At 39.1% G+C, this 18926-nt stretch overlaps 2 protein-coding genes across 9 annotated transcripts in view; both read right to left on the reverse strand.

Moving 5' to 3' along the window:
• Positions 1-17482, reverse strand: part of gramd2aa (GRAM domain containing 2Aa) — a 33677-nt gene extending 16195 nt beyond the window's left edge. For 2 of the 5 annotated variants that reach the window (XM_034881242.1, XM_034881213.1), the window contains exons 1-2: positions 12857-13117; positions 4095-4199 (exon numbers count right to left, since the gene is read on the reverse strand). In XM_034881242.1, the coding sequence (XP_034737133.1) occupies positions 4095-4189 (95 nt within the window). In that variant the 5' untranslated portion in view covers positions 4190-4199; positions 12857-13117. Of the gene's footprint in view, positions 1-4094; positions 4200-12810; positions 13118-17165 lie in introns of those variants that run through there. The other 3 variants (XM_034881202.1, XM_034881231.1, XM_034881221.1) reach the window with 3 other exon arrangements.
• A 1201-nt stretch (positions 17483-18683) lies between these two features.
• The window catches only part of LOC117949929 (zinc finger protein 609-like), a 79995-nt gene continuing 79752 nt past the window's right edge, over positions 18684-18926 (reverse strand). For all 4 annotated transcript variants that reach the window (XM_034880540.1, XM_034880541.1, XM_034880533.1 and 1 more), the window contains one exon: positions 18684-18926. This exon is cut by the window's right edge and continues 2887 nt beyond it. The gene's annotated coding sequence lies outside the window, so the exon portion shown is untranslated.

The following is an 18926-nucleotide window of genomic DNA, read 5'->3' on the forward strand; positions in this document are numbered from 1 at the left end:
GCACACAGTACAATGAAGTACTTGAGGCTTCATTGTGTCTAGGTGAAATATGACTCTATTTGTCTAAAAGCATTAGGTCATTCATTCTTATGTCTCTATTATTACTCTATTATTTTCTCATTCATATACAGAATCAGATGGTGAATTAGAGACAGAGATCCACAATACTTGCTAATATAAAGCAGGGTTAAAGGGTCTGAGAGCAGAAGGGGTTGACAGATGCTATAGCTGCCTGCTCCTGCTGTGTGTGTGTGTGTGTGTGTTTGTGTGTGTGTGCGTGTGTCAGCGCGCATGTGTGTGTGCGTGTGTAAGAGCAGGATTAAGGCTGTTGTTTACAGCGAGTAGTACAGCTGTAACAGCACTGCCTCCTATCAGCCTGGATCTACTGGACACCTGACAGAAACTTAAAGTGATGCATCACTCTCGTTACATGATAAATTATCAGTATGACTGCATGTGACAAAAGAAAATGGATTGATTGAGCTTCGAAACAGCAGTGAGAATTTCAACCATGCACCAATCCAAGACCCCAAAAGTTATAAATTATTTTTTGTTACCTAAACTGTTTCACATTTAATATATTTGTTTTTCAACTAGAACATCATTATGTGTGTCTTATGTGCCTACAAAATGTACATGTGTGGTGCGTTAAGTATTGTCCATGAGATGTATACATTTAAACGACAAAATTCTACTATAATTTCAATGACTATAGAAAACAGGATACCCAATAAGTCATCCATAACCAAACTAAATTACAGCAGGTCATTACCACCTTTCCAGCATTTAATTATTTTATGTAGCAGGTCTTAGCTGAGCAAATTCAACTTTCACCTCATTAAATCACCCTGCTAGACGAGACATTATCTTGTGACCATGTTACATACAACAGTGCATGTGTGCTGCTCATCCTGCCAGCTGGTTGCTGCCTAAATATAGGCTCCACAGCGGTTCTGCACTCCCAGGTGGAGAGAAGAGAGTGATTATTAAAAAAACACGGGCAGCTCTGTGGGGACTTACCGGCTCTACAGTCCTCCCTCTCCCTTCTCCCTCTCCATCTGTCTCTAGCTTTGACACAAGATCCAGGTCTTAATCAATACTGCTAGTACATCTAGATGCTAGGTGAGTGTAAGAAGAATAAATCGCTACAGGCAATTCCCATCTTATGTAGGAGAGCTGTGAACGTGATGTGTCGAGGTAAAGCTTATTTTCTTTTCTACTAAGGATATAAACAAGGTCATGCTGGGATGAAGTTGGGTAATGATGGGCAGTTGGCCATAAATCTTATTTTTTTACAACATATGCCATAGAAACAAGATATAGATACAAGCATCACCAAAATGTCATTTACGATTTATTTTGGACATTATTCAGAAGGTTTGAAATGAATTCACAGGTCTAGGAGAATCCACTGAATTTTCCAGGAAAAAGTAAAAACATGTAAATCACTGAGGGAAGGTTCCTGTAAGGGCTTTACACAGCAGCAGCAACACAATGAGCTGGTTATGCAGCTGATCGTGGATCACATCGTGTACATGAAGTGTCTGAATCTTGCACATAAAGGATAATGACCCATAAACTGATCTCAACCATCATTTCAGAAGCTGTAGATGGAAATGAAATGAAACCAGCGTATCAGCCTGTACCAGTGTGGGTAGAGAAAAACGTTGCTTTCTGCAAGTGTGTTTGCGCATGTGTGTGTGTGTGTGTGGGGGGGGGTCTATGTCAGTGTATCTCATTGCCCTTGGCTGTGAGACTGAATAGTGAAACTAATTATAAGCTCAAAGAATCCTAAATTGAATCCTAAATTAGAAAGCGAACACCTCCCATCGGTGGCCGGTGTAGGAGTGGAGTCCCAGTCAATAATGTAGCTTGAGGAGAAGAAATTGGAACTGAGAGAAGTGACTCACTGCGAGACTTCAAAAGTATCCACGAGAAAAGATAGGAATAATGTGAGAAGTAAAGGAACTTTCAACTAGTCTCCTGAGTTTAAAATCAAAGTATCTGATTCATAGATCAGCGTGCTCATTTGAAACAGGACTTGTCTTGAAACAGTTCAAACAGATGGAAAAATGAAGATATTCAGTTATCACAACAATGTCAGCTGATATTTTGTTTGTACAGCAAACCGACACACACTGAGTGAGCACATGTGGCTTAATCTCTAAGGAAATGTTTATGTTATCTTATCCAAGACAACTGTTTCATAATATTGATAATTCTGATAATGTCCTAATTGGTGACTTGTAAACAGTAAGTGCAACCCAAACATTATTAACGATGAAATTATCGAACATTTTAGTGCACACTTTGGTTATGTTGCATGAGGTGTTTGGAGGATCTTGATGGATATTTTAAAGATTTTCCATTTTTAGGAAATAGAACAAGAAAAGGCAACATGTCTAAGGGCTCTTTTCTTAGTTGAAAATTTCACATAAAATCACTGTAAAAAACAGCAATAATTTAGACTCTTTTGAACTTTAAAAAGATAGGTTCAGGGGGTTTCAGAGCTGGCTGACGTGGCTCGGGAAAGGGAAGTTTGGGGTCTCCTGCTGGAGCTGCTGCTCCGCGACCTGATACCGGATAAGTGGATGAAGATGGATGGATGGATGGATGTTTAAGACAAATATCCTGCAAACATTACCCTGGGTATTAAATAGCAATGATTGACACATTTTCATTCTATACTAAAGCATTTATAATATTCTAAAATCATAGAGAATACTTTCATATTCAACAATTGTATTGACATTCTGTGTGAATCACATATTATCTATCTTATTTGTCTTTAAAAGTGCATCTAATAAGAATATTTAACTAAATGAGGAATCAAGCTATCTCTATCTCTCTTTGAGCCTCTTCTAGCTCATTGTTTTGGTTTTATAACACATTTTATTTGTGCTCGAGTCTAAGTTCCTCACAATAACATCCATAGGAAGCCGTTTCTAATAAACCCACTGTATGCTACGTGCCCAGCACCAAGTGATAAGCTGTGCTGAACATAATGGAGCAGACAGTCAAAGAGCTAAATGCTAAATGTAAGTTGGTGGAGACCAAAACAGAACTGAAAGGAGAATGAATATTACATCAGTTTGCCAAATTGGGACATTTAAAATCAATATTAATATCACTTTGTGTGTCCTGGATGTCTAAATAGTTAATAATATTGTTAGTTAACTCATCAGCCATAACAACAATATAAGCCAGTGGTATGTGGTGGTTGGCAGCTTGTTTTGCGCAGTTAATGTAGCTTTAAACATTTATGTAAAAAAATATTTACAATCTGTAATAATGCATGCAGCAACAGATGAGTGTTGAGATGAGTTAGTGAGTTAAAAGGAATTAATTGCCTTGTTTTGTCTTAAGCTATATTAACATCATCACAATACAAATGCTACCCTTGTGTTTTTTTCAACCAACTGAACAAATGAGTTCAGAATTCATATTCATTCATTCAGAAATTAATATTTTCCAACTTTAATCTCGGACACTATTACAGGTGTATGGATACACTGAGGTGGGAGTGGATAAAAGATTGGCACACTGCCTTCTGAGTGCTGCAAGTTTATGACTGACAAGTGCATAAAGCCCTGCTAACACACACACATGCTTCAGAGCTAAATCTCATCCCAGAACAGATTCCAGAGGATTACACTGCTCCTGCCTTGAATCCTTCTTATATAACACACATTTTCTGTTTGCACACAAACCATTGACATTGTGCATATAAATTCTTGTCCAAGAAAATCATTAAATGGAGTAAAACATTTAGTATAACTACAGCAATTTACAATACTTAAACACATATCTTCTCTCCAGACCTTTGGGAGGAAAAGAGAAAAATGTCTTTTGTAAATCTCTGTGTGCGGTCTCTTTTTGTTTGTGTAAGTGCACGTTTGACCATTGTTTGACATCAAATACAGCTGAAATAAAAGCACAGAATTAGTGCTGTGAAAATAAATCTCCTGGGGTTGTAACCCATGACCATGCACAGGATACAGATGGTGTGTGTGGGGAAAATACATACAGTGTTGCAGAGCTCTGTGTGTGTGTGTGTGTGTGTGTGTGTGTGTGTGTGTGTGTGTGTGTTTTGCCTGAAGTGGCCGTGTGTGTCGTCGTCCTTGGAGTGGTCCAGGTCCTGTGTCGAGAGCAGGCCTGTTTCTATGCTCTGCTCCGGCTGATCAGTCATGCTCCTGGCCCTAAGTACACAAACACACAGCTCTGTGTTAACAGCGGGCACCTCTCTGCTGGATCGTCATGTACACTTGTAAAAAATGATGTTTGTTTTTGCCTCCAAGTTTGGCTTCAAAGAAAGCTCTCTTACCCAAAAAGGTTTATGGGGCAAACAAGTGGACTCTGTCTTCAAAATCAACAGAGCTGTGATGCAATTTTCAAAGTCTGATTCTGCTGGTTTACACTCAATTAATAATCTTGACTCAGCTAAATAAAGCTGTGTTCTTGTGATTGTGTAAATGGGGCCAGTGTCTGCTCTCACACAGATGTCTACAAAAAAAGAGCACCTCAGAGGTTGTGCAGATGGCTGACCTGATGTGCTGCTGCAAGCTGACTCAAACGTTGTTTTTTTAAAATATACTTTGAAACTTTTTAGCAACGAATGTCTTCCTGAAATGATATTACTGATGTCCCATACAGAGGGAGAAGAAACCATGAATTTGACCAAAAATAATGTTAATGTGAGATGTTTTTTAACAAAGATGATCATTTCTTCCTATAGGTAGTGATTAACAATAAGTAGAACAAAGTATCAAACCCACTCTAACATGAAAACACAAAACCCAGGGTTGATTTTGTGTTTAAAAGATAAGACAAAGCACTTTTTGACCTTGTCTTTCTTCTATACAAACTTATAAAAGCAACTGGAATTAGTAATTCACACCAACACCAAAGAGATCCACAAATAATACTATTTTTCAAGTAGGCAACACAACACATTCACAGAGTTCTTCTTGGTTTAAACAACAGGAGATCACCTAAATATGAAGCGGAATATCAAGGAGGTGTCACTCAATAAAAGTCTGAAACAAATAAATACATGTGTGAATAACACAATCAATCCCACTCACCACCTGCCATGATCAGCCCAGAACCTTGTAAACACCACTGTGTGTAAACCAGCACGTGAGGTAATTGGTATTAGAGCTGTCAATCTTCCTCTATGATACCATTTGAATTTCATTAGATGTTTTTTTTAAATATTCAAATAACGTTTGAATATTAAATGCTCAAATGCAGCCTGTTATTAATATGTACTACACTACTCAGGTGTATGCATTGTCAATACCACTATACGCATGTGGAAGATGTTACACGTTCTGTCCACTAGAGGGACTTCCAACATCAATCTGGCCTTGAAGGGGATCTACGTCACGGCGCATCGCATTTCAGACACAACGCTCTCTGTTTACATTATTTTCCACCACGAATACAGCGCCAAACACAAATCTACAGAGAACTCAGTAATTAAACATTATCTAACAAGTGTATTAAAGAGGCTCTGTTGTAAAGGCTAATGGTGCTCTAACTAGTGATGACATAAGCATTTTGGCTTGGTGGATGTTGATTTTAAAGTCATGTTAAAACTATTTCCCATCTGGGTGGCTGGGTGCCAGTTGGTAGAGCGGACACCCGTATATAGAGGTTTACACCCAATTTCCACAGGATGTGGAACGGCATTGTAGTAAATTGCTTTCCAATAAAGTCAACGTGTGTATTTCCACTGACTGCGGAACGACTGTGTCCCGACTCTGTCCCAGCTCTGGCGATCCCCAGCCCGCCGGAGAAGATACGCAGAGCTTCTGTTTTTTCTCCTGACGCCGGAGAGCTCCGCTGCAATTCAGCTCACGGCAGATAGTGCAGGACAGGAAGTCTAGCACAGAAACAAAATAAAACATCCGGTTCATTTTCAAACTAAAATAGAGCGTGCTCGTGGCGGATCATATTTCCCTGCACTACAACTTAAAAAAACAGCAGAGTTGTTTCCTCTCTACTCGTCCGGATGGAAACAAACTGGTGTTGTGGTTCTATTCTAATTGAATTTGTATCTTGTGGGTTCTTGTAAATTCAGCTGTCAGTCATGGCCGCAGACGTTCCGTAACAAATCCAGACCTGTGGGTATTGAAGGACGGTGGAGTACAAAGCCGTTACGCATCCGGTGTAAATTGGGGGTTAGTCCTCAACGCGGTGGCTGCATGATCGACTTTCAAGTCTAAGCTGTCCTATGCAAATTAAGGCGTAATATGCCATAAAAATAATCTTCTCATTCCCGCTAACGTACTGTTCATCAGACGTGACATGACAAAAGTGTTATGTTTTCACGTGCGTTAGCCAACATATTTATAAAAAATAATCACATTCTTATATTAATAATTTCATCATTCGAATGGTATTGATTTTTTTATTATTCAAATTATATTTGACTTGTGACTTGACGGAATTTGTTCCAACAGTCCTTATTGGTATTGGTCCCAGGTTGTGGCCCAGGTCGTACGACCAGGGGTCAGCCCTTGTGGCTTGGTTTGGGGTGACAAAAAAAGGGTTGAGCATGTTCAGGTCACCCTGGGCCGTAACAGAGGTTTAAGCCACAAATTCAACTGAAACTTTGAGGAAACCAAATCACAGCTTCATGTTTATTGTGATGGATTATGTGGCTCAGGTTATTTAAAGGGCTTAAGTGGTTTTGCATGCTTTGAAGTGGACGGCAGCAAATGGCTTGAGTGAAATCAAGTCTTGTGGTCTGCATCTGCAATGAGACCACAAAAGCAATGGAAATCTGGAGCTCTCAACTAGACTAAATAATCTCTTTTATCTGCCGTCAATACCGCAAACGCATTTTAGAGATGGAGAATGGAGAGAATAGTTAGAGAAATAGTGCCATTAGTTTAGCCTCCTGCAAACCGCAGCCATGAGCTTTCACCACAGCCGGTTAGCACAAGGCCAAACTATTGGAGAGATGGAGAGAAAATGTTCATTATTTTGATCTATTAATGTTCACTATTTATTACTTTTAGCTAACTACTCTGTTCAATTGATAAATATTTTTCACACGCTCTCTTTGCCAAACAAGGTGTTTGGGTTTAATACCTGTCTCATATTGATGTGTGTAGCCTACTGTGTAGTCGGGTAGCTTAGTAGTTATTAAGCATTATACCAATGTGTAATCCCTCGTTGCAATTTATTGTCTTCCTGAACACAAATATGGAGGAGGTTTTTTTTAATCAAATCCTAATTTATTTTTAGTAGTGCAGTCTTCCAGGTACCCCCTGGAAACTAAAGTAGTACCCCTTGGTTGTGAATCACTGATCTAGATGATAACTAAAAAGATAAAAGCTGGTATTGTCCTTTAATAACTTTGCAGTTTTGTCTTAAAACAGCACAAAACCTTTAAACAATCTATTATGTTTCTTCCTCTCATCTGCACTTCAACACTCCCGTGCCCCGTGCCATATTTTCCTCTGGGAGAGGGGAGTTGTTACCACCTGCCTTTTTATAATTAAAGGTGCTGATGGAAATCGGCTCGTGCATGCACTTTCCAGTGCATTATCTCTAATTGGCCAGAAGCGTAATGTCAGCTACTGACCTGTTCAAACAACAAGGGCTTCCTGGTCCTACATGTTTTACATCTGACTGGTAATTTGTGAGGGTTGAATTGGAGGTGAAGGGTCCGTTGTAAGAGATAAGGAAAGGGTTTGTGTTTTTTTTCAACTTAAGCCTGAGGTTAAGTGATTCAGGAGAGGTATCTGATCCCATATGTGGGCCTTAGGGCAAAATGGAGCCTTGTGGTCACTTAGAAACACTGTTCAAAGGGGATTCGTTTACTACTTGTTACTACTTGTTGGGCTCAGCCTTTCTTTACAATGACGTGGTCTTTTAGTAATGACCCCCAAATCAGTAGCTGAGGGCATTGAGAATATGTAGGCAAAGACTTTCCTAAGATGATGCAAATTTGCACAAAATCATTAAGAGGAGTTCTTACATATTTTAACAAAACTGTTCTGTAAAGCTGGTCAACTTTTTTAAGTTAAAATATCCTTAAAAACAGGAAATGTTGGTGAACTTAGAGGGTTGGATTTACTTTGTAAAATGTTATTCTTCAGTGTTAAATCAACAATTTCTGAAGTGAAATCTGAAGCTTTAACACCTTTTTACTCAAGTCCTTGTTACACATGGGAATCGACACTAGCATTGCATGTTTCAGAGCATAGATACATAACTGCAAGTCAAATATTTTTACATACCTGCTGCCCATTTTTGAATTTCCTGCCTTGCAGACGGCTATTAATTAATTTTCATGTGAAAGCCAGCGCGCAGACATGTGAAACTTGGACAGATAGTTAGAAACCTTATATTTAGACGTTAGAATGTTTTCACAACACCCAATGTGTCTGGCGGCACAGCAAACAGTCTTTTGGATGGCTATTAAGTGTTGCCATTCCCAAAATGTTTGCTTGCTGTCTAAAACCTTCTGAAACACATACCAGTACTGGACACACAGATACTGACACAAATTGTTTCCATTTTTGTTTCAGTCTTTGGTCATATTAGTCTGCGGGTTTCTGGGAAGTGGAATTAAACTAATGGTCTAAAATAAAGAATAAATGTTGTTTCAGCTGCACCATGACGTGTGATTCCCTCTGTCAATATTATTGTCTGCTTGTCTGTCATTTAAGTTTCATTGCTGGCCAGGAGAGCAAGTCAGAACATACCAGACGGACCATGTAAATAAGAAGTAAACTGCTTGGAATGCTTAATGCAATGCATCTGCAAAAAAAACAGCAGCCTGATGACCTCCCTCACAGTATTAATGGACAAACAATGTCCTTTGCAGGTCGACCCTATTTGATACAGAATCTCTTAACTTAGCAAATTGTTCAGAACAAAACACTATTTCCTTATTGGCAATTTGATCTGAATGTTACAAATGTAACCAGGGTTCTCTGAGGGTAGAGATCAGATCAACCCTAAGGCCAAACCTTAGCATCAGTATTGGACGAGTCTGCAAACCCCTGGATTACATTCAGTGCCAATGTTTTTCAAAGTCTCGCTAGCTGGACAGTACTAAGAAAATTGAGAAAGGCAAGTTAGCTACACATAATCCATTACGATTATTTAGAAAAAAAGGGTGAAAAGAATCCATTATTTTTGCCCTATTATGGGATCTACATTATAATGCAATACATTCATTTGACAAACACTTTCATCCAAAGCAACATTTGTTGTTGTTTGTTTATTATAGAAAATGAGGCACCAATAAGTGTAATCTGACAAAGTAAAGGTTAAAATGAGCTGCTGGGTCAGTGGTAAACCCAGACTCCTCAGTATCTGACATATCTCAAATGAGTATCTCAAACGACGGTTAGAGACTGAAGGTTACTAGATTTTGACACAGGATCCAACTTAAAGGCAGGATCTAAACATAGGATATTAAAGGCCATGTCAGTTAATGTTGTGTTTAGTGGTGCATATCCCCTTATTCCTAGACACAACTAATCAAATCACCACAAACTAATTGCCACAGAATTAGAGTTTTGGGGGCTTGTAGGATGGCCAGCTGATACAGGGGGGCACTGTAGTAGTAGAGTGGTGTGTAAAAAATTTACAGACTTACTCTAAATAAACAGGAATGCAAAGTAATATGTTTTTCAGCAGCAGGACCAGCTCATCTGAACATTCCTAACATGCTTCGAAACCAGGTTTTATATTTGCCTTATAGAAACATTGCTTTTTCTCCGAGGCAATACTCCAGGAGTGGACTGGGACAAACATTACGCCCTGGCACTGTAGCTGGTGTGTAGCCACCACAGCCCACATTACCACACCCATGCAACCTACCCACTGACACGTGCATTCACTAATTACATTTGTATACAGATTTTGAGATAATATAAGCAGTGCCTTATGTAACTTTTTTTAACATTTAATGTAAGCAACTGGCAAACAATGCTTACTACATTTTAAAGAGCACATGTTTATGACAAATCTTTCTGTTGACACTGTATGTTGTCCGTCTGGTCCCCCATTTCATCAGTTTTTAACTATCTAAGTCTGCAATTAAAGTATGTTTTTATGGCTGCCTGTGATTATACGTCATGGTTTTTCCTTGGTCAGAATAGGGCTTTTGGGGGAAAACATAAAGCAGGGGGTCTGAGGGTCTTCCCCCAGGACATTTTGAGGGATAAAGACTTCAATTCCTGCCTTCTGATACATTTTATGCACCAATTTATGGCAAGAAAATCACACAATTCTGGTGGCAAGTAACAATTCAATTCAATATTATTCTATTCAGTAGTCCAGTAAGGGGGCTTTCTATCTGGGACATGTGCCAGGTATGACACTTTGACCCCAAAGTCCAGTTAATTAGCATGAATAGCATGAAAGACATCTGTTAACTTTTTTCCCCAAGGAGCACGTTCTGCTCCTTAGTTGAAAAATGTAGGATTGACTTAGGCCTACATAGGATACTGCTTATACTGCTGAATTGTACAATAACACAATCATGTTATTGATACAAAATAATTTGAAGTGTAATGTTTTACATTCTATTAATCAAAAATTATCAGTGATGTTCAATATAGCCTACAGTGTAATGGACCACCACAGTTCATGCATACCTGTGAACCGCAGACTCATTTTAGTTTATTCTATAGTGTAAAACTAGACACTCCGTGAACGGGGCACAGCAGAAAGACGCTGCTCGTTCAGGGTTTTCATGTGTACTCCCGTAGCCCTGCACTTTGCATCAGGCGTTAAAACCAACTGTACCAAAACAACAAATTAGACTACTATTTAACGTGACAACGAGACATTTTTAACCGTTAAGGAAACTGTCTCAATCTAATACGGATGCCGTCAGATGGCTGCGCAGACATACAGCCATTTATTTGCATATATTCAACAAAAAAAAATGTGATTGGCCCACATTCAAAAAAATGGTCCGGCCCTTCTGTCATTTGCCAGAATTGCCAGATGGCCAATACGCAACTAAAATACACATATGTATTTATGACACACCATGTAGGCACTGTCATTGTTTTACACACCAAACAAGTAAACAATAACTTTACATAAGAACATAGGTCAGTATGTGTTTAAAATACAAATAAACTGTCCTAATGGCCCTTCAAACCTCCCTCCAGCTAATGAGCTGGATCTTTTCAACATAAATGTTAATTGAAAGGCCTTCACCTCTCCGCCTCTCCTCCCTGTCTTTTTTTGTGCTGTCACAAGACATCCTCCAATCCAATAAACTTTAATCTTGTTAGGGTTGCTAGCCACTGGGATTGTTGATTAAGAAGCACTGCACTCTCTCTGCCTCTAGTTGCCCATTTCTCTGTAGCCCTGTGCCAATAAGTTGGTGTCAGCCAATGGCTTTTCCAAGATTTGCCAAGTACTGCAGGAGTGTTTCTAGGATTCGAGGACATTTGGGGCTTAGCGTTGACATCTGTCACAGGAGATAAGATCTGGGGGATCTTTCCCTGTCACTTATTTTTTATATTTTTAATATACAAAATGGCGCTGTAGCAGGGGCTGCCAGTAGACAATAACCATATCATTTTTGGTAAGTGTACACAATGTAGGATAATACTACAGGCATTGCTGTATTCTTACTTTGCCAGCGTACAAAATTTGCACCATCCACCAACCAACCAGGAACATTTGCTGGTTAGATATGCATGTGGCAGGTAGATTTGCTTAATTTCACATCCCATTAAAGTTATAGTTCTTGGTCTAGATGGCCCTTAAGACTTACATACAGCGTTTATAAAAAATAAAGAGATGCAAAATAAATGCAAAAAGGGAAAAGAGGTATATGCTTAAGACTTTTTACCAGACTTTTTCACATCACTTTCATCACACATCATTTTAGTGTTGTACATTAGCTTAATTTGGTCTGGACACTGTCTATGAAACTGCAACAGAAGCAGAGCCAATGGACTCTGCACTGCTTGAGACCTCCTGAAATAACCTCCCCATTGTGCAAGCCCCTCAACACAGCCTTTGATGACAGAAGAGTGTTTTTAAGACAGCACCAAATAAGGCTCCAAATATTCTTTTTACTTAAGACTGTATGGAGTAGGCCCACACAATAATAACTGTTTAGCGTGAAGGGAATTAAATGGAGGATTAGTTTTGCAAAAAAAAAACAATTTCAAGTGTTAATTTTGTCTCATTAAGAGACAAACTAAACCAAACTAAAAGTAAGTAGTAACAACAAAACGTAATCCATAACACTTATAGTTTAACATTACAGACTGATGTAGGCCTAGTAGGCTACTGTCTTAAACTTACTGTCAAAAAGCAATACTGGACTAAATTCATCACATTTAACTTACATTTTCCACTTTAAACGACAACTTCAAATAGCAGATTTATCATACACATTTTATTTCTAAAATGTACATGTGCTATAGCATTTTGCTGTTTGAATAAAGTGCCTTTTATAATCAAAAGCAGAAACGCTTGTTAAACTTGTCAAGTCAAGCCAAATTAAAATGCGAAACAGAAACTAATTTTCAGAATAAAAGTATGGAATAAATATAGTCTACAGGACATAATACATGGTGACTATTATAAATAATGTTAAATCATAATCACTCAGTCATAATGAAATGGTTAACATGAGAACGTGCACACTTCTGGAAGGTAAAATTAATAACTGACAAACATCCTATTATCCAGCATACACTGCGTTTTTTTAATTTCAGTATCAAGCCAAATCATGCTAACATCGCCTATCAGCCAGCTATTAGCTAGTCCCTTAGCTTTTGGTGCTTTTATTGTTTTAATATTTACCGGAAAAACCGCTCGTCCGCTCGCTAGCTTAACGGCTCCTACGTACCTGTAGCTTCACAAGCCACTGCGACCTTTTCCGCCTTGTTGTTGTCGTGTAGCTCCACGAAACTCCTCCGTCTGTTCTTCATTTCTCGGTCAAATCATTGTATGTTCTTTATCCATAAAAAAGGACTTAGGAACTCCAATGTGGGCACGAGATAAAGCCGAGAGTTGACTCGCGCTGAGTGTCGGAGCTGTGACCTCAGTGAGGTGGGTTGAGCTTACCTACAGCCAGTGTGGGCTGGTAGCACTGCCAGGGGATTACACGGCGGCTATTTTCTTCCCACAGACGCTTAGAATAATTTAACGACTTCCCATTAAATACATCTGCGAGAGTAACAGAAACATGACTGCAAGGGCGTCTGTAGTTTGATTTTTTTTAATGAACTCCTAAGGGAAACTATTCTCCCAATGGGACTTGTTTTACAATAGTATTAACAGTGATGGAAAAAGTAGTCAGATGTGTTACTTAAAGGACCAGTTAGCCCCTAATCAGAAGTGCATGATGTTTCCTCTTAGACCTACAACGTTAGTGATGTAGTGTTAGCACGTGTTGTCCAAGTCTGGTCTGGACTGTCTGTATTTGTCTCTAGTCCATGCTGATGTCCTGTACAAATGTTTCTGTCCTCATGTGCCGTAACTGTATTGTTGTTTTAGTTGTCCATATGTGTCTAGTCCACGTTGATGTCCTGGAAAAATATGTCTGTCTCTATGTGCTGTAACAACGTTTTTTGTGTTATGTTTCTGCAGAACAGGAACCTGCTGGAAACCAGTTTTTCAACTGAGTCAGGCCCGTTTATATTGTAACTTAATGTTACTTTTTACTTTCCTGTATAATCAATAAAATGAACAGTTGGCTACATTTGGTTATAACTTTTGAAATAATAAGGAAAGTAAACACATAAGGGATAAGTAGCCTATATTGTGTATTCATTTGAATTTACCATAACAGGCTACTTTTTTTCTTTATTTGGAAGCATACTGTTACTTTAATAGAGCGCTTTATAACGTTTTTATTTCAGTTAAGCTGTTAGCCTGCTGAGGAATCGAGTGGAGGCGAGACTAGCTGTGGAGTCACAGTTTTCCTACCATGTCCTGTTTTAGTTTTATATTATCCAGCAAGAAGATACTGTGGATTTTACCTGCTTGTGACACATGGAATAAAGTTTTTTCTGCTGTTTTATAGGCTACACAAGCATATTAACAAAACAGCTTCATTAATTTGACAACTCATGTGCAAAATTCAGCAAACGCTCAGCGTATACACATCACACAACCAAATACAAACACAACGCGCTACATACACAACGCAACCAAATACACAAACACAACGCGCTACATACACAACGCAACCAAATACATAACCACAACGTGCTGCGTATACACAACGCAACCAAATACATAAACACAACGCGCTGCGTATACACACAACACAACCAAATACATAAACACAACGCGCTGCATACACACACAACACAACCAAATACATAAATACAACGCGCCGCGTATACACACAACACAACCAAATACATAAAAACAGGGCGTTTGCCCCTGTTGGCCACCGTAGTTTTAGATACTATAAACACTGCTGGGTATATTTATATTATAGTGCTGCATCATATATCATAACATAAGCATAAGCATAGTATAAGTTTTTATAATGTAAAAACAACTAAGAATCAAATGTAGCGGAGTAAAAAGTACAGTTTACGCTGTAATGTGGAGGAGTAGAAGTAAAGAGTAGCATAAGATGGAAGTACTCAAAGTATGACAAGAACTTAAATATAGTAATTAAGTAAATGTACTTAATTACATTCGACCACTGAGTCTAAGCAGACATACTCATTTCAGAATAATTTATGACATATTAGTGGTTTATAATTATTGATGCATTAATGTCTAAGGGTGGGCTACTTTTAATTACTTCCTATACTGCTGGGTAGCTTGTAAATCCCCCCGGTTCATAAAGTCTTATTTTATCTTAATAATAATTTGTTGATTAATTGGTATTATTAATCTGAGTCTGCAAAGTACCAAGTAACTAAAGTTGTAGTATATATTTAGTGAAGTTAAAAGTAGAAGGACAAGTATAAAGTATCAGAAACTGGAAATTTACTTCCGAAGGGGGGGGTCACTGTTGAGCTCCGGTGTTGCTGGCTCACTAGCTAGTTAACTGGTCAGTTACCAATACAGATCCAATCAAGAAAAACACAATTATGTTGGGGGAAATGCCGCTAATTTAAAAAAATTAAAGAAATTTAAAAATTTTAAATTACACGAATAAACGTTACTAAACCTAACATGAATGAACACACATTTTACACACATTTCCCTAGTCTGGCTATAACCTGACCGATAGATTTGAGATTGAGCGTTGGTCTGGGGAGTCTACTCTGTGTTTTCTCTGCAAAAGAGGCGTGACCAACGGGCATAGATCAAATGACTCTGTCTGTAATTGGATAATCCTTCAACCAATCAGATCAACGATCTGGGTGATGTAGAACCGTCAGCGGCCTTAACGGGTGGCTGGTTTTGGTAATGTTCTGTGTTGAATGTACACAAGAAGCTGCATGGTAACTTTTCTATCGTCATGGTGTTAAACCAGCCAATAGCGCGTCAGGTAGATAAACCAGTGTCTGATTGGTTCCCGGAGAATTAAAGGTGCAGGTTTCCAGACGGAGCTGCAGGGCGAAATCAAATCACCGGCGGAGTGGGCGGGGTTTAACATTTCCCATAATTCCACGCAACTTCCCAACATTATCAAAAGTCAGTGTTTTATAATCCATTGATCTGGTTGCGAGACCCCTAGCAGCAGAATATTCAACGTTTAAGTTATTATGGTATGTGTCAGTATTTGTCATGGTGTTAATATGAGTTATCGACTGATGAATGTTGGTGACACACAATTAGATGACAAACTAAGTCATCCAAATTACCTTTAAGTGTCCATTTTGACTGTTTTGTGGTTTAATTCATAAGAATGCATCACATAGTTACTGATCATATGTTTAACGTGTAAAAGCTAGACGCGCCTAACGTTTGGAACTCTAGCTGCAGTAGTGTCTCCACAGTATGAGTACTACGAGTCCGTCCCGTCTCAGTACACAGCGACAAACGTTCAGGCATTCATCAATCAGTGGAGCCACTTTCCAACCAGTCATGGTGAAGGGAGTTCATCTCTCGGGTTAAAATACAGAGGCACTTTTCAAGAAGGCTCTTATTCTCGGGACTTGTTTTAAGATGTGCATGTTGCTGGAAAATATTCTGACCTGGACGTCCAAACTGCTCATGTAAAAAAAAAAAATACTGTATCAATTCGGAGTAACATTACATCCCATTTATTTAGCTGTCTTCAGAGTAAAATATATACTTGTATATTTAATTCTTATATATGTTGTAATTAATATATATTTTAAATGCTTTCATACATTTTTTAATGATGCATTTTAAAGCTTTTTCCGCAGGGATATCCACTTAATGAAAAAAACATATCATGAGGGACTTTTCCCTAACGTCAAAGTTACTTTTCAATCAACATCCCATGTATTCCAATTAGAAAATTGCTCTCATTCTCCATATATCCTCCTCTGTGATTGGTTCAGATGGAATTGCTTTTACCTGGATTCACCTTGTCAGTGTTTGTTTTTGTAGTGTATTTTAAACATGTAAAAAAATATACACTACCGGTCAAAAGTTTGGGGTCACTTAGAAATTTCCATCGCACTCCATTATAGACCGAATACCAGCTGAGATCAGTTGCATTGTTTTTTTAACCAGGGAGGCAGTTTTCAGATTACATAATTGCAAAAGCGTTCTCCAATGTTTTTTTAGTTAGTTTTTTAAAACGATGTCAGATTAGTAAACAGAATGTGCCTTTGGAACATTGGACGAATGGTTGCTGATAATGGGAACTGTACAGTAGATATCGTATCAAAGATCAGCCCCCCCACTCAAATCAGCTGGTATTCTGTCTATAATGGAGTGGAATGGAAATTTGTAAGTGACCCCCAAACTTTTGACCAGTCGTGTATTGAAATTGAAATTAAAATAACAGATGAATAAGAACATGTACATCACAAGAATATTTTCTTAAATAACAGCAAGTGATTCAAATTAGAAATCCCCATGCTAAAAAAGGATGAGGAAGAAGTTAAAAAAAAAAAAAAAACTTTCCACCCCGTTTTTCTATTTTTATCCTTTAGTTAAATAAAAAAAAATTGATGCTTCATTTATTAATACATGTTTTTAATTCTTAAGGCTCTCTCATGCCAAGCAGGCCAACGATTCAGTGCACTTCCTGTGTGGTGTTGACTGACCTGGCTCTGCTGGCTGCTATCCTCTGACTGCAGCTACCATGAGGGTGGCGGAGGTGGGGGAGCTGGTAGTATCCGTCCTGGCCTGGGGCCTCGTCGGCAGGCAGGGCCTTAGGGCTGGCAGCGTAGATAGTGCATCCCATGAACACCTCCTGGAAGTCACCCTCAGTGTCCTACAGCAAGCGAAGAGGAGCCGTTGTCAAGGTATCCTTCCTCCGAGCGGCCTGCCCTGATGCCAGCCAGCTGCTCTGTGCAAAAGCCATTGGCTCAGCACATTGCTATCTTAACCCCTCCTTCCCTCTGAATCTCTCCTCCAGCCAGCCTCGTTCTCTCTCTCTCTGGCCCTCCTCCCTCTGCCGAGCCGAGTGCATCAAGGATAATCAGATTTCCCATTTACACTCAACAAAATCATCCCTAGCGTAATCGCTCCCTGTCACTGATGTTGCATTATGCTAATGCACACAGCGCACTGTCAGTGCAGGAGCATTTGGGGCAGTTAAAAATACCCCAACTGACTGATAGGAGGGAATGCCACAGCAGATGCAGATCCGGTTTCTACAGGGTGTATTTTAAAATGATGTACTGGAGAGAGTAGACAAGGTCTGCAGCTTTTTGTATTTTTCTTTTTCAAATATATTCAATTTAAAAGTATTCATAGAGCAGAGCTATTGACTGAAGGATCTCCCCCCCCCCCCGCCCAGAAATGTTTCAGGACATAAAAATACTTTACACACACACACACACACACACACACACACACACACACACACACACACACACACACACACACACACACACACACACACACACACACACACACACACACACACACACACACACACACACACACAGTTCCACTCTGATTTAAGGGTACCCCATGCCAATATATACACTACTGCAATGCAGCAGCAAAGGCAGGGAAGAAGCAGACTGCAAGCTAGTAAACAAGGATGTAACAATGCCAGATTTTAATTCAGGATTACAAACTGAATCAAACTGGAACCTAAAACATCTGAGAAATTGCACAACGAGCCAGTGTTTTGCCTGATCAGCCGTATCAAACGGCCTATGTTGTGTTAAATGACACATGCTCAGGTACAGTTTAGTCAGCAGGCTAAATCTGAATCAGCGGAGACCGACTGTGGCCACTTTAAAAACACTGCTCTCCTGTGGCCAAACGCCACAGTGCAATTTCCATATTCTAATGTGCATTTCTAACATCATCATATTCAATTTTTAAATATTAATTAAAAAGTAATGTTGGACACTTACTTTTTGCATTCTGGTGACTTTAAATCAGTTTAATGTCCACGACTCACTCATAGATTAACCTGTGTGGCACACTCTTAATTCTTAATTAAAACCCTTAATTTTTATGTAAAATAAAACCTTCTGTAGAGCATAGTATTACTTTGAAGTCAACACCTGCAAAATGAAGTTGAAATTGGCATCATTCCACAGCAGTATCTCGATTCCAGAGCATCCACAGAGCAGAAGCCATTGAGCAGTCCCCAGGACAGATTGTCTCATAAAAAGATTTATTTTTTTCCAGCCCAAATTTACAAAGGCAAGTTACAGAGTATTGTATAAAAAAGAACCATGGTAATGTACACTTTACACAAACTCCTGAAGGGAGGGAGAAAGGAGGTGAGGGTGAAGCATTCTGAATTTCACACACAAAGAAAATGAAGACATTGTAAACATCCTTGCAAGCACCAGAACTGGTACTCTGGGTGGGGATGGGGGATAGGGGGGGGGGGGGGG

Source organism: Etheostoma cragini, chromosome 1, assembly GCF_013103735.1.
Source record: "Etheostoma cragini isolate CJK2018 chromosome 1, CSU_Ecrag_1.0, whole genome shotgun sequence".
Lineage (NCBI taxonomy): Eukaryota > Metazoa > Chordata > Actinopteri > Perciformes > Percidae > Etheostoma > Etheostoma cragini.